At 42.5% G+C, this 26,515-nt stretch overlaps 1 protein-coding gene across 1 annotated transcript in view; it reads left to right on the forward strand.

The window, feature by feature from the left end:
* The first annotated feature begins 2,576 nt into the window (after window positions 1-2,576).
* Window positions 2,577-26,515, forward strand: part of IMPG2 (interphotoreceptor matrix proteoglycan 2) — a 60,139-nt gene continuing 36,200 nt past the window's right edge. The window contains exons 1-3 of the mRNA XM_044442470.1: window positions 2,577-2,655; window positions 4,443-4,706; window positions 16,338-16,504. Of these exons, the coding sequence (XP_044298405.1) occupies window positions 2,577-2,655; window positions 4,443-4,706; window positions 16,338-16,504 (510 nt within the window). The remainder of the gene's footprint in view (window positions 2,656-4,442; window positions 4,707-16,337; window positions 16,505-26,515) is intronic.

Consider the following 26,515-nt stretch of genomic DNA (forward strand, 5'->3'; position numbering starts at 1 on the left):
GCTTAGTATAGAAGTGCTTAGCAGTTCTAGACCCTTAGATATCACTGCCTCACATCAACATGAGTGCTCGAGGAAAGGAGGCAGAAAACCACCACGATTCTAGGATCAATTGCAAGGCGATGAATACAGTTGCCAGGGAGATCATAAGCATACAGCATCATAATCAGTCATAAATTCATTGCTGAAAATAATGCAATATGGTCACATTTATTTTCAGTGTGTGTTTTCCTGTGGGAGCATGTTGATTTCTATATTATGGTTATGATACCTATTTCATTCCCATCATAATATTCACCAGCCTGGTTGTGCTATTAAATTTCTTAAGTAAAAGAAGCAGCAACTTTGTCAAGACCATAATTGTTGAATTTCTGTTTGTTCCAGACACTCTTCCTTGCAACAAAGTATGAAGTAGTGATATAGCCAGTGCCACATGGCAGAGCCCATTCTGAAACTGGATCTTCCCAGTTGTCCAACAATGTAGTACAGTGGCTCTTACCACATGTCTTAAAGTATAAGCCAGCCCCTTCCTCCCTCTAGTATCGCCCACTCCACCGAGACTCTGGGAGATGGGAAAATCCCTGAAATTGGGAGAGCAGCAGGCAGACTTACCATGAGTTGGACCATTTGTGTACTTGCACCAGTATCATTGGCACTGACTGGCAATAGCTCTTCAAGGTTTTAGGCAGGATTCTTCCAAGTCCTACCTGAAGATGCCCGGGATTGAACCAGGGACCTTCAGCAAGTAAAGCATGTGTTTTGTCACAGAGCTTTCGCCCTTGATCTCCCATGCCAAGGCCAGTCCATTCAGTGGGGTTTTCCAATCCTTGGAGGAACCATTATGAGGGTCTACCTCAAAGGGAGACAGCAAGGAAGTCAAATTCTACCGGCCCAAACTGCACACAGGTTTATCCAGATGCAGCCCAATGAAAATGTTAGTTAAGATATAAATGTATGTAATATCTAAATATCTGGGGTAATATCCCTTGCAGGTGCTGTGTGTGAGTGGAAGAGTCCCATAGACTCAAATCAAGCGCGATATTTCTTCATTTGCTCACACCCTGACCGTGCTAGAGGCTGCTTACTTGGATCCCTGATTTAAAATTAGCACAAATTGCTCATGCTCTGAGGGCCATGAGTACCATGCAGATAATTTTGTGAATTCCCTTGGAAAAACTGCAGCCCAGATTTATTAAAATGAAAAAGCATCTTCATGAAAGCACTGAACTAACATGATCCAGTCATAGGAAACTCTCTTACACCTAGTGAGATTCAGAGCATTCCTCTGTGTAGTTCAGAATTGTCTTCTCTTAGGCCTGGGGGCACAACTGGACACCTAAAATCCTAAGAAACTATCCTAGTCAAAACCCAAAACTGGCTGCCATGAGAGGGCTAATCACAAAGGCTAATCACAGTGCAATACAGTGAACACCTCTTTTAAATGCGTTTTGTCAATGCCCAGTAGTTGCTCTTTTGGAGAAAGAAGTTATTATGCAAATAAGTATTGTACTGAAATAGTCTTTAATATTCAGTGATGTACATGCTATTTTAAATTACTTACCAGTAACCAGGAAATTAACAGCAGGTCGGTATAAGTGGCCTCTCCATGTCCTTTTGACTGCTAAAAGACTGATATTACAACACTGAAAAAATAAACACCTCTTATAATGCAGTAGATTCAAGACCTCACTAGGCTTTCTGTATTTGAATGGCTGGCATTTACTATACCCTTTTTGTAGTGAGGTTTTGAGTATGCTGTCCCAAAGACATCTTTTGCATAAAGGCATGGATTATACATTTTTAAAAAGGGTAAGAAAACCAAACAACTGATCTGGTGTTTACTTTTTTCCATTTCTAGTTGAGCACATAAAGTTTGCTGTGAAGGTATAAAAGCCTGGAGGTAGGAATTGGAAAGAGAGTGATTAATGCCATTATCCAAAATGTAAAGGATGCACATCATTGCTTCTAACACAATGTAGCAAAACAGTAAATGAGGTCCTTCCACTTCAATATACCTAAGATAGTCCTAATGCTTAATCCAAACGAATACGTTCCTTTATGATTTCATATAGCAATAATGAAAGCATTCTGGGAAGAGCATCTCCTAGTCATGACCATGACATTAAAATAAATTATTGCTGGGGCTGCAGCTCTTTCTTTTTTAAAAGAAGGCAATGAAAACAGTGCTTAATTAAGTGTGAAAGGCACTGTCCTTGTGTGGACTGCCAGTTAACGACATGAGAAGCTCCAGTAAAGCTGGCTTAGCTCGCCAGCTTAAAACTAAAAAATTGCCTCCACATGCCGTTGGTTGATTTCAAAGAGTCTCTTCTCCAGTGCCTCTCAAGATTTTTGAAAAAAAGGATAGAATAATTTCTTATATGAGAAAACAATCTAGTCATATTTTGGTGGGCTTTTGTTGCAGAAGTTATACTAATCCTTTTTCATCAAAGCAATTACGTGTGACGACAAAGCTTCTTCAAGAAGGTTATCATACTGGATGTTGAACCCATTCAGGGCAGCTGACACTGAGAAAAAGAGGCTTGATTATTTCCCTCTTCAAGGAAAAAAACAGATGAAATATGCGTGACTTTTCCTGTAAAATCTGTTTGGGGATCTGGATATTAGTACTAATTGAAAGAAAATTTCCAGCATTAGCAGGTAAGAAAAAGCTCATTTATTTATTGCAATTTTTTAAAAACATCCAAACATAGCAATTGATTCAGACATAGTCATATTTAGAGCAGAGTCATCAAAATAAATGATGTCTATTGATTATCAGACTATCAGATTATCAGACTATTGATATCAGTGAGACTGTTCTTTGTAGAACTCACTCTGGATCTCAACTTATTCTGTTTAATCAAAATACTTTAATTGGGGTAATACAGAATATGCTTACAGGTATACGAGTGAACACAGATTCTGCCTCTAGATTTGTTATTATTTATTTGTTGCATTTATATCCTGCTTTTTCTCATGAATCCAAGGTACTGTACATGATTAACTCCACTTATCCTCACAACAATCTTGAGAGGTACATTAAGCTGAGAGTTGGTGAGTGGTTCAGAGACATCTAGTGAGTTTTAAGGCAGGATGGAAAATAGAAGTCAGGTCTCCCCACTTGTAGTGCAACACATTCATCATCACACCAGACTGACTCTCTGAATACTGGAATTCAGCAAAAGTCACACTACTTGAAGCTGATAGGAGCAATTTGTAATAGGCCTGTATGTGTCCACGTCAAGCAGAGGAACAACCTATCCATAGCAGGATTGTTTTTGTTCATATTGATACACAATAAAGTCATAAAGATGGAGAATAGCAGATGTTGTCACAGCGGGGCTTCATTCCTCGTATGAAGGCATCTACTCCTCTCCCAGGTATTGCATAACCATCTGCTTACAGATGTTTTCACTGAAGCAGCTGCTCCTGCACAGTTAACATGTCAAATAACTATTTTCTCTTATAACAGGTATTGTCTATACCTGCTATCATTCATTTACTAACTGGGCTGTTCAGCTGCGTTTCTGTTCATGCCCCCCGCCGCCTAATTTTCTGAGATAGAAGCACTACTCTGCTATCATGAAAACAAGTCATAGAAGCATATTACATGAATGAAAAACACATTGAAGTAAACCAATTGAGTTTCAGAGTTCACAATATATTACAAGACATTGTCCTTAAACACATCAGCCACCCAGAGTATTCTAACTTTTAAATCAAATCCAATATATAATGATGACAAATTTTGAGTGTTTGTGCTTTTTGTCAAGCTGTTACAAACAGACTGAAAATATGTTAGATTAAGCTACTGCAGGTACTATAACATGGTAGGGAAATTTGCAATACCTCTAGTGTCTTAGGAAATGTGAGATGCCTTTGCATGAGAACAGATTTGATAGAGTATAGCACCTAAACAGCCAGGTAAAAAGTTGCATTTGTGTTTTCTTGGCCACTGGGGAAGCAGAGCTTCTTGCTCCTTATATACAGCCAGTGCCACTATTTTAACTTTCTGACTTATTTGGGGAAAACTTACTCAGCAAACTTTCTATTACCTTCAGAACAGTGATTGTCCCCTATTATAGGCAGAGATTAAAAGAACAGCAATTATCAACTGCTTTGTTTCTTTAACTTCGTTTAAATGTTTACATTGAAGTTTACATTTTTGTCTAGGCACTAAAAACACAGTGGTAGGACAAAAAGAAGATAGTCATGGGGCTGACTGGATACACTAATTACCAGGATACACTAATTACTACACTAACCATGAAGGGCAGGAGCCAGATACTTCCCTGTTGGCACCCATGATATTTAAATACATATAAAAATAAGCAAAATAATGTTAATTTGGAATAAAGACTATATTCTTTAATGAAAATCAGTGCTATTGTGACTATAGATGAGCAGCTACTGAAATAAATTTGTTTGTGATGTAATTTTTCTGAAAAAAACCTATTTGTTTGCAGAGGACACAGAAGCAAAGGATGCCAGTTCAGATCATCTACGCACTGGCTGGCAATCAATCCAAAACCTTCCTCAATTTCTGGATTCTAAGCACCTTCTCGATTTCAGGGAACCAGAGAAGTCCAACAGGCACTTTTTATTTCGAAGGAAGAGATCAATTTTCTTTCCTACTGGAGTTAAAATATGTCCAGATGAGTCTATTGAACAGGCTATTGCCAATCATCTGAAATACTTCAAACTCAGAGGTAAGTGAGCACTCTTAAGACCAACATTCTTGCAAAGCAAGATGCAAACAATGGGATGAAAACAATGGATGTTTGAAAGCTTCATTAAAGGGTGCCTGCATTAAAAGGTAAATAACTGAACATTTGATTAAAAGTTTGGCTAGCATTTAGTTGCACTTCCATTTTTTTGTTTGCTATGAAATAGCCCTGGGTGTTCCTGAGGAAATCATAGCCATCAGAGATGCAGGCTGGACTGAGATGAGAGCAGGTGATTCTATATTCAATAGTACATGCATCAGTTATGGTTGTAACTGACAGAGCAAGTGAGAAGAAATTGACCTCTCTCACCAAGCATCATCATGACAGGGTCTTCTGGGTCATTAGAAGCAGGTTAGGTGGACTACCTCTCAATTAAAAAGTAAAGAGGTACCCATGTTGGTAGTTTTAGAAAGAGATGAAAGCTTTGAGGTAGGTCACTCTCCACTTTTCAACATAACAGCACAGGCAGACCTAAAGAAGAGAGAGGCCCCATAATTGATTTAGGCAAATTAGACATTGGGAAAGGAGCTGAGGGGACAGTTCAGCTACCTCCCATCCATGTCTTACCCTTTTTCAAGATTACGATATTCCTAGGGGTACATGGTGCATTTTCCTTCCTCAATATTCATTCATCTTTATTTGTTCATTTCCCTTATATCCTATGGCTTATCAAACTTTACTAAAGGAGTCATCTTGTTCCTCTCCTGGCTTTCAACAGATGATCTAAATTGCAGCATTTACTCGAGGAATCTCTCCTCCTTCCCTCTCAAAATATTTTTGGGAGTAACAGTTTTGTTAGAGTGTAATGGCTTTATTTTACTTCCTTGAGACTTCTGCTTTATTAAATAGATGTGTGGGTCTGTGAGCTTAAGAGAGGTTCATAAATTTACTGTTGTAAAACATCAATAGGGTCTAAAATATGTGTGGAGTATGAGTTTGGGGATACCTTGGAGAAGATATCTGTTGATGTGAGAAGGCAAGAAGGCTGGGAGATCAAGCTGTAAGAGCATTCAAAATGCTCAGGGTAGAACATGTGGGCGGAGATGATTAACAACTTCCCTGCTGCTAGAGATTTACCTGCTTTAGGTGGCTTGTGCTCACCTTTGCACTCAAGTGCACAGCTCGGGATCCATGGGGATTCTCAAGAATAAGTTATCGGAGGCTGCAGTTCCAACAGTTATGTTGGAAGCAAGGTTTCCAGTGCATCACTTTCTAAAATCAGACTCATCCTGCTGGCCTGGGCTTCTCTGTTTCCTGCACAGAGGCCTTCGGGAGCCACCGCCCACTTAGGAAAAGCAGTCAGGCGTCACTCCCCCTCTGTATCTACTCCAGGAGCCATGGCATCACCTCAGCCCCCTGAGCCTTACTGGCAGTGGCACAAGCGGCCAGAATCTGGCAATTATCAAGTGGGCCCCAAAGCCCTTTTCGAGGAAAGGCAGCTCATCAGCTGTTCCTTGGAGGCCAAACAAAACCTGTTTTTTTAAATAACAACATCCTGTTTCCATCACAGCTGATCGTAATGACTGTATAACATCAAGAGTTGGTACCTGAACATTTTGTTTCCCTTTCCCATCCCATCCTTTTGTTTTTCCTCTTCTCTGCCATTTCTAGTTAGCTTGTAACATGACGTGAATCTGTGAGCCATTCCTTTTGAACTTCACACCATAAGCAACAATTCTTCGGGAAAACTTATGGGGTGCATACTATTGAGAGGGCTATTATTATTTGTCCCTACCTACAGGAAAACTCTTGGACTTTTGCCTTCCCCATCCTAAAACCTGAAATCACAGTCACAGCTACGTGTTATTAGTCCTTATCTATAATGGTAGAATAAACAGAATCATGTTATTCTAAGAAAGCGTGATTGACAGTGTTCCTTGCTCAGTGCATATTCTTACAGAAGGAGGACTGTACTGTGCATCATCTGCAGTAGGCACCTTTCAGCCAGTATAACTCCTTTTTCCCCCTATCCCTGGCATGATCTAAGTGTAAGGACATTGACTTGGCTTTTCTTGTGCTTCCATCAGTACAAAGGGACAGGACTGGAGAGAGGCTCATTTGTTCTCCTTTCGTTCTAGCGGAACTCAGTTGGCATCAAACTTGAACAGAGAGAGAAGGCATCCTTTTCATCATTCTCTTCCTGAAAATCTCTTTCCAGGGACCACACAGCTTTCCCCGCAATGCCTCTTTCCCTTCTCTATAATTCTAGCTCTTGTACTTTCCTCTTACCCTACCCACCTCTCCAGAAATACTCCATCTCCTCAGTCATTTAGCTGCTTCCCCACCGCCTCCTGCAGTCCCCCAGAATGTAAAGCAGCAGTGGCAAAACTAGATGTTTTTGGACTTCAACTCCCAGGATTCCTGACCATTGGCCATGCTGGTAGGGGCCTCTGTGAGTCTCAGACAGTCTGGAGATCTTTCTTCTTCCTACCCTTGACATAAGGTCTTGTATGGGGATTGAACACTTTTTGAAGTCAAAGTTGAATTGGAAAACGCTTCTAGAAGATTAGGTTGTGTTTGTGGTTATTTGTCATGACAAATCACCAGAGGAAGCAACTTCCAAGATGAAGAAACACACCAACTGACACCTTTCTATGATACTCAAACTATTACACCCAACCATCAGTTTGGAGATAAAGACTGAAGCTTACAACAGACATGTTGGGGTATCATTCCTAAAATAATGCAATTCCCATTAATTGTTCTAGTCCAGCTCCCTGCAGGAAATCCTGAGCCTCAGCCGCAACAGATAACAGTCCAGCCTCCAAAGGCATAGTCTCCTGGTCAGCGCGCACACACACACACATGCACACACATACACACACATGGTCCTATTGTCAACCTGAATTGGAGGACTGTTGGATTCAAATATGCTCCCAGAACTTCTCAATCTAATCAAATATTGGTATAATGTTCCATCCGCCAGTCAGAGAAAGATTTAATTTTTTTTCTCAAAATGCCCACTTTAAGTATTATCTCCTTTAAATTAGCAGTCGTACAGCAAGAGCTAAAAAATCTTCCTGAGCCATGCACCCTTCATTAACTTTCTCCCAACTGTCTTGGGTTAGCAGTGTAGTTTGGAAAGGGGATAGTTTGCCTGAGTCAATATACTACCAGGCTGCTGCACATGATTCACCCCTTAAGAAGTACAAATGGGATTACACCGGGCTTAAATCCGAGCACTGCTCATTTACACAAATGACCAAGCAAGCTACCCCATCCCCTAGCAACACCCAGCACTTGTCATGTGCTGTCCCTCCAGTTAACCCAGCAAATCCCTTTCTGTGGAATGAGACGTAATAGGCTAAATCACTCTTACTGTTTGGAAGCCTAAATAGCTCTTGAACAATAAAACCCATGCTAAAGGGGTATTTTCCAAAAAGAATAGTACCTCTTGTAAGAACAGCAATAGCCATAAAGAGTCCTTTGAGAGCTTTGTTCAGATGAGAGTATATGATAAATTATTATTATTATTATTATTATTATTATTATTATTATTATTATAACATTTCTATGCCGCCCCTTGCCGAAACCTCGGGGCGGCTTACAACATGATAAAATACATTGAAATACAATAGAACATAATAAATTACCATTAAATACAAAAATACAAAAAATACACTGAGTTACAAATATAAAATTAAAATTATCAGTATAAAATAAGTAAATAAAAATATAGGAGGAGAAAAGAGAAGGAAGAAGAAGTTGCCCTGGCCAGATCATATGTTTTAACAATTAAAATAATATTTAAATAAAAAGGTCTTTACCTGGCGCCGAAAAACCAGTAACGACGGTGCCAGGCGGACCTCTTTGGGGAGTGAATTCCATAGGTTGGGCGCCACCACAGAGAAAGCCCTCCTCCAAGTACTTAGTCTCCTAATTTCTTTCATGGCGGGTTCCCAGAGAAGGGACTCTCCCGCAGATCTCAAAGGGCGGTCGGGCATATACGGACGTAAGCGCTCGTTCAGGTAGCCCGGACCCAAGCCGTTTAGGGCTTTATAGGTCATAATCAACACCTTGAATTGGGCCCGGGCTTCAATGGGCAGCCAGTGAAGCTGACGGAGGACTGGAGTCATGTGAGCATAACGCCCTGTCCCCGTCAGCAACCTGGCAGCTCTATTTTGCACCAATTGAAGTGTTCGGACCGTCTTCAGGGGAAGTCCCACGTAAAGCGCGTTACAGAAGTCTAGGCGGGAAGTCACCAGTGCGTGTGTCACTGTCGCCAGGCAGTTGTACTCCAGGTAGGGGCGCAGCTGATTAATCAGCCAAAGCTGAAGGAAGGTGCTCCTCGCCACCGCTGTCACCTGAGCTTCCAATGAAAGCTCCAGGTCGAGAAGTACTCCTAAGCTGCGGACCTTATCCCTAAGAGGGAGTGTTGCGCCATTCAGGACCAGGTCAAATCCACCCTCTCTGAAACCCGATCCGCCAACCAACAGGACCTCCGTCTTGTCTGGGTTGAGTTTCAGTTTATTGGCCCTCATCCATTCCCTTACCTCGGCCAAGCACCGGTTCAGCACAGCCACTGCCTCACCTGGATTAGTGGAAAACGAGAGGTAGAGCTGGGTAAATTATGGAATTCTAGATAATTTTAGATAAGAAAACTGTATTTTCCCACCATGTCTCCAAAGACGTGAAGATTAAATGAACAGGCCACAAAACGGCGTGAAGAATGAGTCACATTATGTATTATCTGCAGTATCAGAGGCAAGTGTGCCCAGGTGTGCCAGTTGCTGGGGAACTTGGCAAGAGGGTGTTGTTGCACTGATATCCTGTTTGCAGCATTCCGTGGGCAGCTGGTTCACTGAATGGAATGCTGGGCTAGGTGGGCCACTGCCCTGAACCAGTATGGCTCTTCTTATGTCCTGATTGGTGCTTGTCATGGCACTGTAGCAGTAGATTGGTGGTCGGCAGGTGTGGGTGACCCCTCCTCCATCGTACTGGTGGAAAAAAGAGCGCTACGGAGAGTTGCAGGGGTCAAATTTAGCTTCTTTGCAGCCCAGTGGAGCACTAAAACAGTCTATTATAGCATGCCACACGCCATTTGTAGGGCTCGAGGCACCTTATACCCATGCCTGCCAGTTGCTGGAAATCCATCACTTGTGGGTTTCCCATAGCAAGCTGCTTGGGCACTGTGCAAGCAGACTGCTGGAATAGATGGATGCTTGCTTTGATTTAGCATGCTGTTATTATCTGAACCACCTTTTTTTAAAATTAATCAATATTGAAAATCTTTGCTTTTTTGTAAACTGTTCTGGGTGCCATGTATGGTTGATGAATGGTATATAAAAGTAATGAATATATAAATGATAAAATTTGGGGCGGATGGACTATGACTCATGAGGGCAAGTGTCTGGGGAGCAAAACAAGCCTGTGAACCTCCTGCAGTTGTATACCCCTATAATAGATGCTTGTGTCACTTGCAGAATCGCGTCTCAAATAAGCCTCATGATTTAATACTTCCTGGTGAAATTGCCTCACACCAAGGAAAGAACCACATTCTCCTATTTTCCACATTTTTCTAATGACCTAATATGAACCTATTTTCCTAATATTGAGGATTGAATATTGAGAGAATGCAGTATCTGAAAAAGAAACTCATTGATCCTACAATACAGATGTGTGACACCTGTGCATTTATTGTTCGATAGCTGATTGTTTGAAAAGTTCTCTACTGAACCGGCTATACATTTAACCATTGATACACATTAGATTTTAGGGTTTTTTGGTGCTCAACAGGGCCAGCTCACATTCACTCAATTTACAATGGCATCAGGGCTGCTCTAGGGCTTCATCTGGTGGCCAGAACAGGAATGTCCACCCCAGTATTCTCAGGATCAGTCCCAGGCCCTGCTGGAGCTCGCAGCTTCCTGATGCACACCAGCCGGAAGCCCTGGGGGAAGAGCTATAGAAGAACTTCCCTCAGAAACACAGATCTTCCTATTTGCTGTGGTACCTGCCTTGCAATCTCACCTCAGCCATGCAGGTTTTCCTGCCAGTTGTGGTTCAGTTCCTGTACTTTGCCTGATCCTTGCTGCATCTAGTTCCTTCCTGTGTTGCCTCAGCAATGTGTGGCTTTCTGCTGTGGTCTAGACTAGCTCCTGCACCTTCTTGATCTGGTTCAGCCTTGATCAGCCTTGCCAGGCTGCCTTAGCAATGCAGGTTTTGCTGCTAGCTGGGCTTGAACTCCTGCATCTTGCCTTACCTTGCCTGCCACCCATGTTGCTCTTGAATCCTTCCAGTTATCCTGCCTCAGATACCTGCTCCTTGATCAGTTGTCTTTCTGGTTCCTGAGTGTGGCCTGTTCAGTGGATCCGGACTTACTGTTGAGCCTTTCTGTTGGACTTTGGACTCTGGACTCTGTCTTGTCTCAGGTTCCATTGCCCTGGTCCTAGTGCATCTGTCTAGACTTCTGCTGCCCATGTCCCAGCCCTGACAAATGTTTGCTGTGTTTCAGGCACTTTCCCCCAACATGTTGTCTTTTATGTCACTAGCTGCTGGGAAGGGATCCAACTGCAATTGGCGGTGTAGCCAGCAATTATTAGACAAATGTATAGGAGTAGGTTTACCAACAAATTTGTTGTTGTGCGCTATCAAGTCCCCAGCTTTTGGCAAGCCCGTGAATGAAAGCCTCCCAGAACATCTTACCCATGACAGCCCTGCTCAGTTCTGATTACCAACAAATAGTGATGGCAAAGTATCTTAGGTTTATTAACCGACCTAAGAAAGAAAAACAATGACCTAGCCAGAGCATTGTAGGTACCACTTGGGCATTGTCAGCAAAGGATGACAGTGATTTCATAAATGTAGGCATTTATGTGCATATATGAAACTTCAAAAACTATTACTATAATTAAAATAGATGCACAGTGCGTATCACCAAGACCAGTTGACCTCTATGTCTGCTCAGTGTCCAGATGCAATCTGCTGTCAAGATGCCATCTGTTGATGGGGAACTTCCAGTTCAGAGCTGCTTTTTTTCTTTCATGGTTATCTTTAAACTGCCTTTAGCCTGGGCAGCCTTTCAGCAGAGGATGCTTTCACATACTGGACCATCTGCTTGACAGCCCTTCAAACAGAAGTCTATCCTATGTAAATTAAGGCACATGGTCATCTTACGGTATTATGTTTTACACAGGTTGTTTTGAGCCCAATTACTAAAAGACCAGTATGCAAATCAAATTCACCCTGACTCCCCCATATTCATTATTAATATTTATAAACATTTTTTACTGAAAAGCTATCAAAGTGATGCATAGCAATTTAATAACATAAAACACAAGGCCATTGAAAACATTAAAACAATTATATGATATAAGGTATACGCTGAAGAATGTTTTCACATCCCTTCTAAAAACCAGAAGGCCACGTGTAATTCTAAAAAGAATGCATTCCCTACAAGTCCTTTCTTGTCCTCTGCAAGCAAGAGTATTTTCAGAAGGGTCCTGGAGACTTCAATAACCAGATGGGTTTGTAATACTTCAGCTGGGTAGAAAAGGGTGTGCTAGCTAAGCTCCATCCCTGGATTCCATCTGCTTGCATTCCAAACAGAGATCCACCTAAATGCACTGGGTTCCATCCTTTGGCCTACAGTTCCATACCAGGTATTAGAATGTTCTGTTTCAAAGGTTTATTGTAGACTACAACAATTAATGTAGCTTAAAAAAAACCCCTCCAACTACCTGTCCAAAGTCTACAGTGCCTTTAGTCTAGCCTCAACAAGTGTTTGCAGTTGGACTGGTATGTTTTTGCTTGTGTAAATTTAGTAAGCAGCATAGAAATTAACAACATATTTCTAAGCTGTTAACAAAATACATCAGGACAACAGTCCTATGGCCCCTAGAAAATGGAAATACAAAAAGATCCCCAGATCAAAGGTTGGAGACAGAGCTCCAGCCCTGCAGCTGGGAACCTGCGCTTCAGTCCCTCTCCATCCCTTTGCAAGTGCCAGAAGAACCATGCTGGTTGCCTCTCCAAAGTCAGGAAATCAGAAAGGGTGAAAAGGGGGTGTCCTAGGAGGCAGCGAGGGGAGGAGACTATTTATTTATTTAATTGTTTTTTTGAAAAAATTGTATCTCGCCCTTTACAGTGTCTCAGTTAAAATATGCATTTTTTGAAAAAATGAAAATATAGTAGCATAACTGACAAAAAACTAGGGGACACATATCCTTAAGAGAAGGTGTAGGTAAAGAGATGGAACTTTAATTGGTTCCATCTGCAACGCATGCCATTTGGAGCTTCCAAATATCATGCGTTGGGCATCCCATTAGGTGGGTGCCACCACAGAGAAGGCCCACTTTTCATTGTACACTTCAACTTTCTTTAGCCTGAGATTCAGTAGCATGTGAATAAGGAGACTGATTGTATGATTTCATACACATCTAGCCAGGAATAAGTCTCACTCACATGAATGAGGCTTTCTGTGAAGAAACAGGTATAGGATTGTGCTGTGAGTGAGCTGCAGATGAGCAGGCAGGTGCTTTATTGTACTTCTAATTTATGATTTACCTCCTTTCAACCACATGATGGAATATTTCAACACTGGGCTCCTTCGTTTTTCAACATGCTCATATTGCCAGTTATGCACAATGAGCATTTCAATGGTTGATACATTCCATTCTCCAGTGCAGTGTGAGCATCAAAGGTAGACATGGCTGGGGATCCACCATAGGCCCTCACTCCGGCACAGCTGCCCCCCTAACAAGAGCCCTCTGGAGTTGCTCCTTCCCTTCAGCGCTGCAACTTGTTTTTTCACTGGCCTCTTCACCGGTGGTGAGACAAGGTTGGTGGTGAGAAGGAGAAGCTATAGATGCCACAGAAGACTTGCTCACAGGTTCTCTGCCTGTACTGCAAGCAAGAAGTAGCAAAGATGAGAAAGAGGTTGAGGAGCAATGGTGAAAAACAGTGACAATGGTGGCAGGAAGGTAAAAATGCTGAGGAATGAGCTCATTGAGGGGTTCTTACCCGAAGGTCCTCAAAAAGCTGGGCCTTGCACTCTTTCCATGGGCTGAAAAATGTGCCCTCGGTTTTAGTGGATTTGCCTGAGATAACAGCAGGTATATCGACTTACTAAAGCTTTATACATTCTGTCCACATGGGAAGCCTTGCCTTCCTAAGTACAGGTTTGGTTAATGCAATAAGAACTTACAGATGGCACTGTGCTTTTGAGACGGGACTCAGTGGGGTGGCTGTCACACTAACTAACTGGAAGGACAGATACTAAATCCTTAAGCTAGCAGGAGCTGATTGATGCAGTTAGAGGAAGGAACAGCTTGCATTCTCAACAGCCTTGCCTAACTTACTTAAAAAACGAAACATTAATGAAAAGAAGATGATCAGAGAGGTGCCATAATCAAGAGGACTAGGAGCTTGAAGCCATTACAGAAAACAATAGGGGTCCTTCATAAGAAATTTGCTTGCTATTAAAGAAAATTGCCTTTAATTGGCATTTCCAATTACTCCAAGTTTTTCCATTGTCTGTTAGCATGTGTCTGCTAATTCTGCTTTGCTGGGAGCAAGCAAGCAAGCAGTCCAAAATACGAAGTTGGGCAACAACTTTATCAGTACAAAACAGAATACCACAAAATCGTGCAAGTTCAGACAACTTTAAAATTAGGCAAGGTTTCAGAATTTGACCATTTCTATTTTTAAACATTTTTAAAACTTGCTTTTAAAACTTGCTTGATTTTTAAAACTTTAAAACTTCATGGGATGCTTTTCAAAAATAGCTTTTAGAAATGAATTCCATGGCAATATCAAACCTCAGCTTTCAAACTTCAATTCTTTTACCATTTGCTTCTTCCTAGTACACCTAAATCAAGCAAAGCCCATAAGTGGGAGTATTAGAAAGGAGGACAATATGTTCAGGCAGATGTGATCAAGGACCATTGGACTGAAATGTTTTGGTTTCAACTTCATTGGTGAACCCTGGCACCATCTATGCCAGACTATGCCAGGAAGAAAGTTTGGAGGCTCTGTTCTCAGCTGAGCATTAAGTGTGATGAATCCCCAGTCCATTCATCAGTACTTTCGAAATGCAAGATGTGCCTCATATTTGTCTGTGATGTAGCATTCTTGGTAGTTTCATCAACTCAGCTATTTGTTGTTATCTGCCTTTTGACAAAGGGATGACTAACAAGCAGAAAGCCACAGGTTTATTCAGCTAACATAGAAAGTCACTTTACACCCATCTCAGGTGATCCTGTTGGTATGCTGGAAGAAGGAATAGCTTCAGACATTCTTAAATAGACATAAAAGTGATCCCTTTATTATTCAGCAGAGTGAGATAGTGGCCTCTGATGGCTAATGCTGGATGTTATGAAAGAGCAACAGCTTGTCCATCATTTAAATTCATTATTGTTGTATTGTTACTTCCAAGGAGAGGAAGAGGCACTTGGCGGAAATAGCAGTTTATAACCCTTTGCCCTTTATCTTATGAAGCATCTGATTAGCTGCCTTGGATGCATGACAAAGTAATCTCTGAAAAATAGAAATAAAAAGACATGACTGACTTGAAGTAGACTGTAAGGTATAATACATGTTTATATGCTTTAACCAAAATGGTTTGAAAGCATTTTACTTTTAGGAAAAGCAAGGGAAATCCCAAAATCTGTGTAGACAGACTGAAAAATATGAGCAGTATCATTATATTTTAAAGTTGACTAAGGGTTGCCTTTGTGGAAGTTGTTATCACAAATGCTTACTTATCTTTGAAATTAAGTATAGCCAATATCCAAAGAAAGGCAACCAAGTGTTGTCACTGTTGCCACCCCTTCTAATTTTCTTGGGAATAGTGCAAGGTCAGACCTTTCCAGGAACTTTTCTGTATTTTTGAATGTCAGATTGTTTCTGACATTCACAGAAACAATCCTATGCCCCTCTGACATCCCTGTTCTGGATGGATTGCCATATTGTGATATGTAGAAACTGAGTTAAGGCAGCTTTATCCCTTCCCCAATTCGTCCTTTCTTTTCCTAAGCAAGTAAAAACAGTATGTCCCTTCTTTTACTTTGCCTGGGTCACAGAGGGGTTCCTGTGCTAGCATGGATGGCAATTTCTATCCCTTGAATTCAGTGGGTCCTGCTCTTGTTACCAAGGACTCTTGTTACCAGTGCTCAAGAACAGAGGAGCACTGACATCACCCCCACCCCAATAACATCTGGGGAAAGTCACCAAGAACTAGGACAAGGCAGTGCCTCCCGCTCCTGCAATACCATCATTAGATCCAACTATAAAGCCATGTTCAGAGGCAGCATGCTCCTGCTGTAGCATCATGTTAACAACAAGAACAGCACAGTGTAATATCAGAAGGGGGAGACACATGACAGCGCAGGGATGTTTCCTTGTATGGCTTTCCAGATCTGGGCCTTTTCTAGTCCTGTCGATAGCAAATGTTAGACTAAGTCCAACCAGCACGGCCAATGGCTAGATGATATGCAGGTTGTAGTGCAAAACACCTGGTGGGCACAAGGTTACCTACCCTTGCAGGATGGCTGCTTTCATCCAGCAGGGCACTTCCTATGATGTTGAAATAATGGTAGTGGTTGCATTAGTAGTAAATAAGATGATGGTGATGACAATGATGATGACGATGACAACATCTATCTTGTTTTCAAGTGTGCCAGGAGGCAGTATGGGAAGTCTTCAAAACTTTCTGGGATAGGCTTCCAGGACATGGAGAATACCAAAACTGGCTAAATCTATGTGAAGAAGGAACTATGAGTATATTTGAGATGGGCGCTAACTTCAGTCAATCTGAGGAGCATCAAAGCCTCATAATGAAGGTAAGGGAAACAGGCTTTAAAACTCATCACCATTAACTAATTGAATGGTAACACAGATAAGAATGTTGCTTCGCATATTGGGAATTTAGATTTTTCTGCCTGGAAAGGGATAATGAGCACACATTTGCACTGCAATCCTGTACATGACTACTCAGAAGTAAATCATATGTAGTTCAATGGAACTGTAGTGAGTCTAGGATTACAGCTTTAATTTCCAAAGATATCCCCTTTTCTGAGATGTTCACTATATTGCTTCATACAGAACCTGCCCCCAAATTGGACTATATTTATTCCGGAGAGTCCAACCTGAAACTCATGGCTTTTTGGTCATTTCCAAAGTTGATTCCATTATTTTTCCATTCCTCTATTTTTTCCTCTTTCCTTCTTTAGTTTAATGAGCTACTTGTTTGGTACTTTCTGCTATTTTGTTCCAGAAACAATTAAAATCACTGTTGTATTATTTGGCTTTGGAGAATTAGCCTCTGCAATTGGTACTTTTCTGATAATTTTGCTGTTCTGATGGACTGTACATGTTTTCTTCCTAATGTTGTTTTTCTTGTTTGCAGTGTTGTTTTAGTGTGTTTAAAATCGTTGCTGTATGCTGCCTTGTGGGTGTTCGCTGAAAAGTGATATAAAAATAACAGTACACGAAGACTATAAATTGATTGTAAATACAATTCAGCTCTGGTCACAAGTATGCAGCCACATCATGAATATTGAAAATGTGGTGGTCAATAATCCAAGCCTCATCTGGAGTTAATTTGCCTGACAAGCACTACACCTCTAGGCTGTAAACCTGACCTCGGGTTCTGGCATAGTGTGCCTGGAGTGAGCTACAGGGGACAGAAACAAATTGGTTGGGGATTGTTGGTTCTGGCGTTTGGACAGAGGATTGGATTTAATGGACTTTTGGTCATTTCCAAATCTGATTCCATGCATTTGTTATTTCCCTTGAGTTTTTATCTGTCTTCATTAGTGGTTAAAGGCCATATTTTTCTAAGTGCCTCGTGTGGCAAGAAAGCAGAGAAAAAGTAAAATTAATCTTCCATCATTGGAGGAAATGCCAAAATAAGCATGATGTTAAATCTGGGTCTAGCTGCTGTATAGGTGTAACTGTTCAGCCTAGAGTGGGTGTTGGGACATTCTGGGTCTAAAAAGCCTCCTTTCTTTGTCACATGAGAATTTTGCACCAGGTCGAGACTCTTCATCTACTCTAGAATCAAAATGGGAAAGAAGGCATAGCTGCTAGACATAAATGTAAAACAATGTTCCTTCCTTTTTCTCCTACAAGAAATATTTTTATGGTAACTATATAACATTGATCAGTCTCAACATGGGTTTGTTGAGTGATAGGGTGACGTACGTGTGTGTGTGTGTGTGTGTGTGTGTGTGTGTGTGTGTGTTAGTTATCAAATTATTCATGTTTTTGAAAGCCTACCCAGGGAATTAGTAATGTTAGGCAACATGGTGAAACTCTCTCAAAGGGCTGTTGAAACATGGTCTTCTCTCAGCTGCATTATCTTCAGTGAGTTCAAAACTGTTGTTATACCCCAGAATACTGCCTTATCTAACATAGCATGCATACTGCAGGCATAAACCCAAGAATACAAAGGGATGAGAAGGGCAGGAGAGATTGGTGATTTTTAAATTACAGTATGTTAGAAATGCTGTAATAATGGTCTATGGCAGAGGAAAGAAAGCTGAAGGGGTGCAACCTATATACTGAGGTGTCTCATCAGAAAAGTTACATATGCGCACAGGCAGAAGTATCTGTTATTATACTGAAGTGCTGCTTAGTGCTGCAGTCCTTTTTTCCATTTTTTAAAATTGATGGGGACATTCCTATGCGTGTTTAAACAGAAGAAAGGTCTACAACTCCTAGCATGTCCCTCTCAGCTAAGGAAGACTTAAGTCCCTTTTTCTGTCTAAACATGCATGGGATTGCACTTTGTATATCATAGTTCTTTTTATGTTTGTAGCACTTAGAAATATTATATCAGGTTTCTTCTGATACAAGCTAACATTTGTATGCAAGGGATTAACTAATATATTATCAAAATCCTTAGAGGACTTCTTGTAAAGGAACACATTTCCCTTTCACTCGTCTCCTTTTGTGTTGCACTGGAGTAAGGCCCTAATTAGGGTAGCCCCTAAGCAGTGTAGCTGCTTACTGTTTACTGTAATAAATAAAATGTGTGATTCTGGTCATAGCTATGTTAGACAAATATTTAAGCATTGTATCTAACGCATTCTAATTCTCTTTGGTCACATCTGGACAAGCAAGTCCTGGCTTAATAAAACAAGAAATGCATGTTCTCTGTGCGCCCACATCCTCTTCCCATGGCATGAGCAGCAAAGTAAACAAGGAGACACAGTTAGCAATATTGTTTGGCTAATGGCTGCCAAACAAAATGGAATCCTTGCTTGTTTTCCCTAAATCTTGTAGGTTAGTACTGTCACATCAATGTGACAAATTGCTTCCTGTGGAAAACTTTTGTGAAGATTGTAGTACAGAAGGGGGTTTTCTGAGACAAATGCAAGCACCACTTTACCAGTGTCCCCTTACACTTAACAATATACAGAGGGTGCCCAAAAATATATGCACATTTAAGAAAGGAAAAAACTGTATTAAAAATGTTGCATGGTGACACTAGCATTCATTTGACTAATATCTTTTGAGCAAATGTCATACTACACAATGCTGCTGTAATTCAATTCAGCGTTGAAAAGTAATGCATAGATAATATCTCTTAAAATGTGTATGCATTTTTGGCATGCCCCGTATATAGATGTTTCACTGTGTGGTGAATTTAGTAATTTAGTATGATATATACATAATTCGCTGAGATGTAATATTTTCATGTTTTATTGTTCCATCCTTATTACATATATCACAACTATATTGTATCAGGTGCTACTGCGAGCACCTAATTTTACTTGAGTTTTATTTTTAAAAAGAATAGGCAGACTTTGGGATACATATTTAATTTCAGCAGGTTGTCATTCATAAAGGAAACATCAAGATAATATTTTTAATGGCATTAGATATAAGAGGTTTGCAGGACCAATGAAACTATTCCTAGGTTAACATCGGGTTACCAGGTTCTTGTTCCTCAATCAGAACAGCTGTGAAACAACACAGCTCCACACAGACATCCCCCCCATGCACACACGTGTGTGCATGCACATTCCTTTGCATGTAGCCATTGGATGAAGACTGTATTGCAGGGAAGGAAGCTGTGAGTACATGTTGGTACAAAGCAGGGAATGACTGAGCCCTGCTTGGAAAATGTCTGTCTGTAGTTACCTGAAGTTTGTCAAAAGAGAGAAATTAGGTGAAGTGGGTGTTTCTGCAGTCATAGAGTATGAATCCCTGTACCAAGGCAAGGTGTCTTGTGAGTCTCACATTCTGCTGCAAAGTAACCTAGAGAAGTGAAGGGGTGGTTCAAGCCTTCCCTTCATTAGACTTTGAAGCTCAAGTATCTGGCTGTTCCAGGGCTTCTGGTTTGTGCCAAGGTGTTAGTGACCAAGGGGGAAAAGGGGAGGAACTCCTAGCTTTGCTTGCACAATTTTCCACCAGTGCATGTCTCTCAGTCTGGTTGGAATGGAATGGCTACCCATTTGGGTTTTCCAGACACAAAGTCCTCATATAGAAAAGTTCTAAGTCACTTGCCCAGTGTTTTCCATTTGTTTAAGATGCAATCTCTCCCTTGTGTAGTGATGCCTGTCCAAAATTTTGTATCACCATTCAAGACATAAACTTAGACATCAACATTGCAAGTCATTAGCTAAACATTGCTTATTTTAAAAACTGGGTTTGCTAATTCAAAGGGAAGAAAGATTCTATATAACACATGTTAATGGTATTCAGTCTGAGTGGGCAATGTATAAAAAATTCTCTACTTGCCAAAAAAACCCCAAACCAAACCAAACCAAACCAAAACAAAACAAAAAACTCTGGATGGGATAATAGGGATCTCCTTTCCTGCAAGGCATCTTTTGCCATGGAAATGGCTAATCTCTTTGTTCTTAAAACAAGCCTGGAAGCAGCATTTTTATTTCTGACTATATGCAGGATATTTCAGGCACTCTCTGAAAACCACCTGCTCAGAGTCCTAAGCCCAGACAGCAGGCATGAGTACTTAATCCCACTATATCCATGGTGGCGACACACTTACATTGGCCCTCAAACCCAAACACTTCTGGTAAGTCTTATTTTAAGCTTGCAGATCTTGACCGGGTCAGCTGCCTATGCAATTTAAGGAAAGTTGTGTTTCTGGGAATTTGGAAGTTTTGTTTCAGGTTTGTTCTATCCAGTTTTGAGGAACTGTAATGCTGTAACGCAGGTCAATAGATGCTAACAGTATTTATGCAAAGTATTTATTTAGAAAGTGTATGAATTAATATTACTCACACTTTTCGTCAAAATGGATCTGGTCTTGGCTTTAGAAAAGCATATGAAAAATGAACTTTTATTACAGTATTATTCATATCCATCCAAATTGACAGTATGAATAAGTCACTGTTAAGTCAGAGAGGGATGTCCCCAGTTTCTCTCATGTTCAGGGACATTTCTGATTTTTAATCTTTTTATTAGCAATTTTTTTCAAAATGTGTGCTAAAAGTACAGTAATGTATCCTTCCTGTTCTTATGAAATTACTGTAGTGTAATGCTGTCTCTGCTTGCTAGAGAACTGGTGAATGCCAAAGAAATTGTGAGTAGCTTTTTGCACTGCTATTTTTCTCCCTCTAGGTCTTTTCCAGATTATTTTTGTTAGTACTTCATTGCTACATGGTGGTTACATGGAATAGCTGTCGCCCAGGAAAATGGCATTTTTCAGCCCTTAAAAACATGCGAACTGGATAATGCATTCCCTTCCTCAGCCATCATGATTTAGAATATAAGAATAGAAAAAATCCATGCTGGAGCAGCCCCAGGGTCCATTTAACCCAGCATTCTCTTCACACAGTGGCACCATCTCTGTCAACCGTTGTCTACAATTCAAAAGTCCATCTTATAATCATGAAATGTTTTTACAGACTGCTGGCAATGTTGGTGTTCTCATCAACTCAACAACCAGCTGATACTGGTCACTCACAAGCTCCTTAGTAAGCTAGCATTGAAGAAAACTGAATGTTGTTGTTAGTTGCGAAGTTGTGTTTGACCCATTGCGACCCCATGGACAACATTCCTCCAGGCTTTCCTGTCCTCCACCATACCCCAGAGTCCACTCAAGCTCACACCAACTGCTTCAGTGACTCCATCGAGCCACTTCATTCTCTGCCATCCCCTTCTTCTTTTGCCATCTATTGTTCCCAGCATTAGGCTCTTCTCCAGGGAGTCCTTCCTTCTCATTAGGTGGCCAAAGTATTTGAGTTTCATCTTCAGTATCTGGCCTTCTAAAGAGCAGTCAGGGTTGGTCTCCTCTAGGACTGACCGGTTTGATCACCTTGCGGTCCCAGGGACTCACAGGAGTCTCCTCCAGCACCACAATTTGAAGGCCTCAATTCTTTGGCGCTCAGCCTTCCTTATGGACCAACTTTCACAGCCATACATTGCAACTGGGAAAACCATAGCCTTGACTATACGCACTTTTGTTGGCAGGGTGATGTCTCTGCTTTGTAGTATGCTATCTAGATTTGCCATAGCTTTCCTCCCCAGGAGCAAGCGTCTTTTAATTTCTTGGCTGCAGTCCCCATCTCCAGTGATCTTGGAGCCCAGGAAAATAAAATCTGTCACTAGGAAACTGAATACAACTTGATAAAACTGCCCTCTGAAATGAAGGACTGACAACTAAAAAAAGTATTATAGCTTGTTTCCTTCATATTGCTTAGCACAGGATATTTTTATTGGCATGGAGACTATTTATTTATTTATTTATTTATTTATTAAAACATTTTTATGCCGCCCCATTCGCCGAAGCCTCGGGGCGGCTCACATCAATAAATTAAAATAATTATTATATAAATTAAAATATAAATATAAAATTAAAATACAGCAACACAGTATAAAATAAGCCGCCCTGGCCAGATAAAACCAATAATGTTAACAGTTAAAATGCCGCTTGAATAAAAAGGTCTTCGCCTGGCACCGAAAAACAAATAACGACGGCGCCAGGCGGACCTCTCTGGGGAGCGCGTTCCATAACTTAGGCGCCACCGCAGATAAAGCCCTCCTCCGTGTACCCACCCTCCTAATTTCTTTCATGGAGGGTTCCCGGAGAAGAGCCTCCCCCGCCGATCTCAAGGGGCGGCTGGGCATATATGGATGCAAGCGCTCCTTCAGGTAACCAGGACCCAAGCCATTTAGGGCTTTATAGGTCATCACCAACACCTTGAATTGGGCCTGGACTTCAATGGGGAGCCAGTGAAGCTGATGGAGAACTGGAGTCATGTGAACACAACGCCCAGTCCCCGTCAGCAGCCTGGCAGCTCTGTTTTGAACCAGTTGAAGTATCCGGACCGTCTTCAAGGGTAGCCCCACGTAGAGCGCGTTACAGAAGTCGAGACGGGAAGTCACCAATGCATGTGTCACTGTCGCAAGGCAGTCATACTCCAGATAGGGGTGCAGCTGGTGGATCAGCCGAAGCTGGAGGAAAGCGCTCCTCGCCACTGCGGTCACCTGAGCTTCTAGTGAAAGCTCTGGGTCGAGGAGCACTCCCAAGCTGCGAACCTTGTCCCTAAGAGGGAGTGCAACCCCATTCAGAACAAGGTTCAGTTCACCCTCTCCAAAGCCAGAACCACCAACCAACAGGACCTCCGTCTTGTCTGGATTGAGCTTCAGTTTATTGGCCCTCATCCAGCCCATTACCTCGGCCAGGCACCGGTTCAGTACAGCCACTGCCTCACCTGGATTGGTGGAAAACGAGAGGTAGAGCTGGGTGTCATCAGCGTACTGATGGTTCCACAGCCCACACCTCCTGATTACCTCTCCCAGCGGTTTCATGTAGATGTTGAACAGCAATGGGGACAGAATGGACCCCTGCGGCACTCCATGGCATAGCTGCCATGGCGCAGAGCCATAGTCCCCCAGCACCACCTTCTGGAACCGGCCATCGAGATAGGAGCAGAACCACTGCAAAGCAGTGCCTCCAACCCCCAATCCCGCAAGCCTGTCCAGAAGGATACCATGGTCGATGGTATCAAAAGCCGCTGAGAGGTCCAGGAGAACCAACAGGGACGCACTCCCCCTGTCTTTCTCCCTGCACAGGTCATCGTACAGGGCGACCAAGGCAGATTCAGTACCGTACCCGGGTCTGAAGCCGGACTGAAATGGGTCCAGATAATCAGTTTCATCCAAGAGTGCTTGGAGTTGTCCCGCCACCACTTGCTCTAACACCTTGCCCAGAAACGGGATGTTGGCCACTGGTCTATAATTAGTGGCCATCTCTGGATCCAGTGATGCCTTCTTCAGGACCGGTCGGACTACCGCCTCCTTTAAAGGGGCAGGCACCCGACCCTCCCTCAGAGAGGCGTTAATCACTTCCAAAATCCAGGTCCCAATCCCATGCTTGGAATTATTTATTAATCAAGATGGGCAAGGGTCCAATAAGCAAGTGGTGGGACGTACTCGTCCAAGCACCTTGTCCACATCATCGGGCCGCAGTAACTGAAATTCATCCAATAATTCTGGACCAGACGGCGGCATTGGCGTCTCCCTTAAAGCCTCTGTATCAATAGTGGAATCCAGCTCGTGACGAATCTGAGCGATTTTCTCCCTGAAATGCCTGGCAAAGTCGTCACAGCGGGCCTTTGAGGGTGGAATCAGGTCTTCTTTCGGACCTGGACAAACCAGGCCATGCACCACTCGAAAAAGCTCCACTGGACGGCATTGTGAGGGGGCAATGGAAGCGGAAAAATATCTCTTTTTCGCCGCCCTCACTGCCACAGCATAGGCCCGATAGTGGGCTCTCAAGTGTGTTCGGTCAGATTCATCACGTGATTTCCTCCACCTACGCTCTAGCCGTCTCCCAACCTGCTTCATCGCCCTCAATTCAGGGGTATACCAAGGGGAAGAGCGGGCTCTGCCCGGTGGGAGAGGGCGCTTAGGAGCGATCGTGTCTACAGCCCTGGTCATCTCCCCATTCCACAGTTCGACCAGAGCCTCGACAGGAGCACCCGTCTTGTCAGCCGGAAACTCCCCCAGGGCCTTCAGGAATCCTTCCGGATCCATCCGGCTCCGGGGGCGGACCCACACAATCGGGTCTGCACCCTTACAGAGGGAGAAGTCACTCTCGAGCACAAACCTCACCAGGAAGTGATCTGACCATGACAGGGGAGTCAGACATAAATTCCTCACCCTCAGACCACCCTCTTCCTGTCCCGTCGAGAAAACCAGGTCCAGGGTGTGTCCACGTTCATGGGTCGGGCCGATGACATGTTGAGACAGCCCCATGGCCGCCATGGAGACCATGAAGTCCTGAGCCGCCCCGGTCAGATCAGTCTCGGCATGGAGATTGAAGTCCCCCAGGACCAACATCCTGGGGGTCCTCAACACCAGGTCTGAGACGATCTCCGTCAGCTCAGGCAGGGAGACTGTTGGGCAGAAGGGTGCACGGTACACCAACAGAATCCCCAATCTGTCTCGGTCGCCCAACACCAAGTAGAGGCACTCCAGCCCCGGCCTCGAGGGGACCGGAAGTCCTGTGAGGGAGATGGAGGCTCGGTAAACCAAAGCGACCCCCCCTCCCCTCCCCTCTGGGCGCGAACAGTGCTGAACCAGATACCCGGGCGGGCATAGTTGGGAGAGGGCAACATTCCCCCCCTCTCCCGCCCCGGTCTCCGTTATGCATTTAATAAATTTAATAAAACATTTCACTAAACGTCTCAAGTCGGCTTACAAAACAGCTTGGATTTGGCAACAAACAAACCTGCATATGTTTTCCTTTAAAGTTGCAGCATTATTGATACTATTTATTATTAGTCCCATATTATACATATATGGCTTGATTCCAAAGAACTATGCCTTCACGCACATATTGACCAATTTACCTAATTAAATTGGCTGCTTGCCTGCCATGTCATCAAAATTCACTGAAGCAGGGTTACTGATTTCTTATTGTCAGTGTGTGTGTTTCAATTTAGATTGATTGCCTGCTCCATTTTGAATGCTTGGGGCAGGTAAAGAAAGCAAAATGAAATAATGTCTGATTTTTCCACCCCCTTGATGACTTAAGGCTAAGCCCCAGAGGATATAAGGGTACACTTGTCAGTGGGTTCACACCTGTTCTTGTTATCCTTAGGCTCCCAAATAACTTGTGACCCCCCCCCCCCCACACACACACTTTAAAAAATGGAGCCATGACATTACATATACAAATAAACTGAGCAGAATTGACTGCCTGGCACCTGAAACTAAACTTTATTCAGTTCAGTGGAATTGTTTAGAATTTCCTGCTGGTCAAACAAAAAAGTTAATGTGAAAAACATTTTTGAACCCTCAAAATTATATACTAATGCATTGTCAAAGAAGCATGTTGGAATACAGTGAAATGCAGCTACCTAGATGTGTCTTCCAGACTTGGAATTTAACAGCTCTCTAAAATGCTCTTATTTCAGGCACAAGTGACATTTATCTGAATTGTAAATGTGAGCTGCAGTTGCACACATGGCTTCGCTTGGCTCAGTGGCGCTCTCCAGCCAGCATTCCTGCTGCCTGCCTCCACCCTGCACTGCATGTGCCTGCGTACCGTTGCAGCCCCTGCTGCCCACCAACATGGGAAGCGGGGTGGATTTGGGAAAAAACCCCTTGCCTATCTTAACAAATGGGTATTGCCTTTTTCAATATCACCATTTAGAACAGCTGTTTTCCAAAATCAGATCCTCTCTTTTTCCGAATATGGTTTACATTCCACATTCTGCACTCAAAGCATATTGATTCTTCCACAGAAGGCAGCCCAAATAAAGGCAAGGACAAAGGCAAAAGATGTTTCAAAAAGGAGACCCACATTGTAGAACAGATGGTGTTTATTTTCATAGTTTTAAGCAAGCAAACAGTTTTAATTAAGCAAG

The sequence above is a fragment of the Varanus komodoensis genome, unplaced genomic scaffold, assembly GCF_004798865.1.
Source record: "Varanus komodoensis strain SLA01 unplaced genomic scaffold, ASM479886v1 scaffold4, whole genome shotgun sequence".
NCBI lineage: Eukaryota > Metazoa > Chordata > Lepidosauria > Squamata > Varanidae > Varanus > Varanus komodoensis.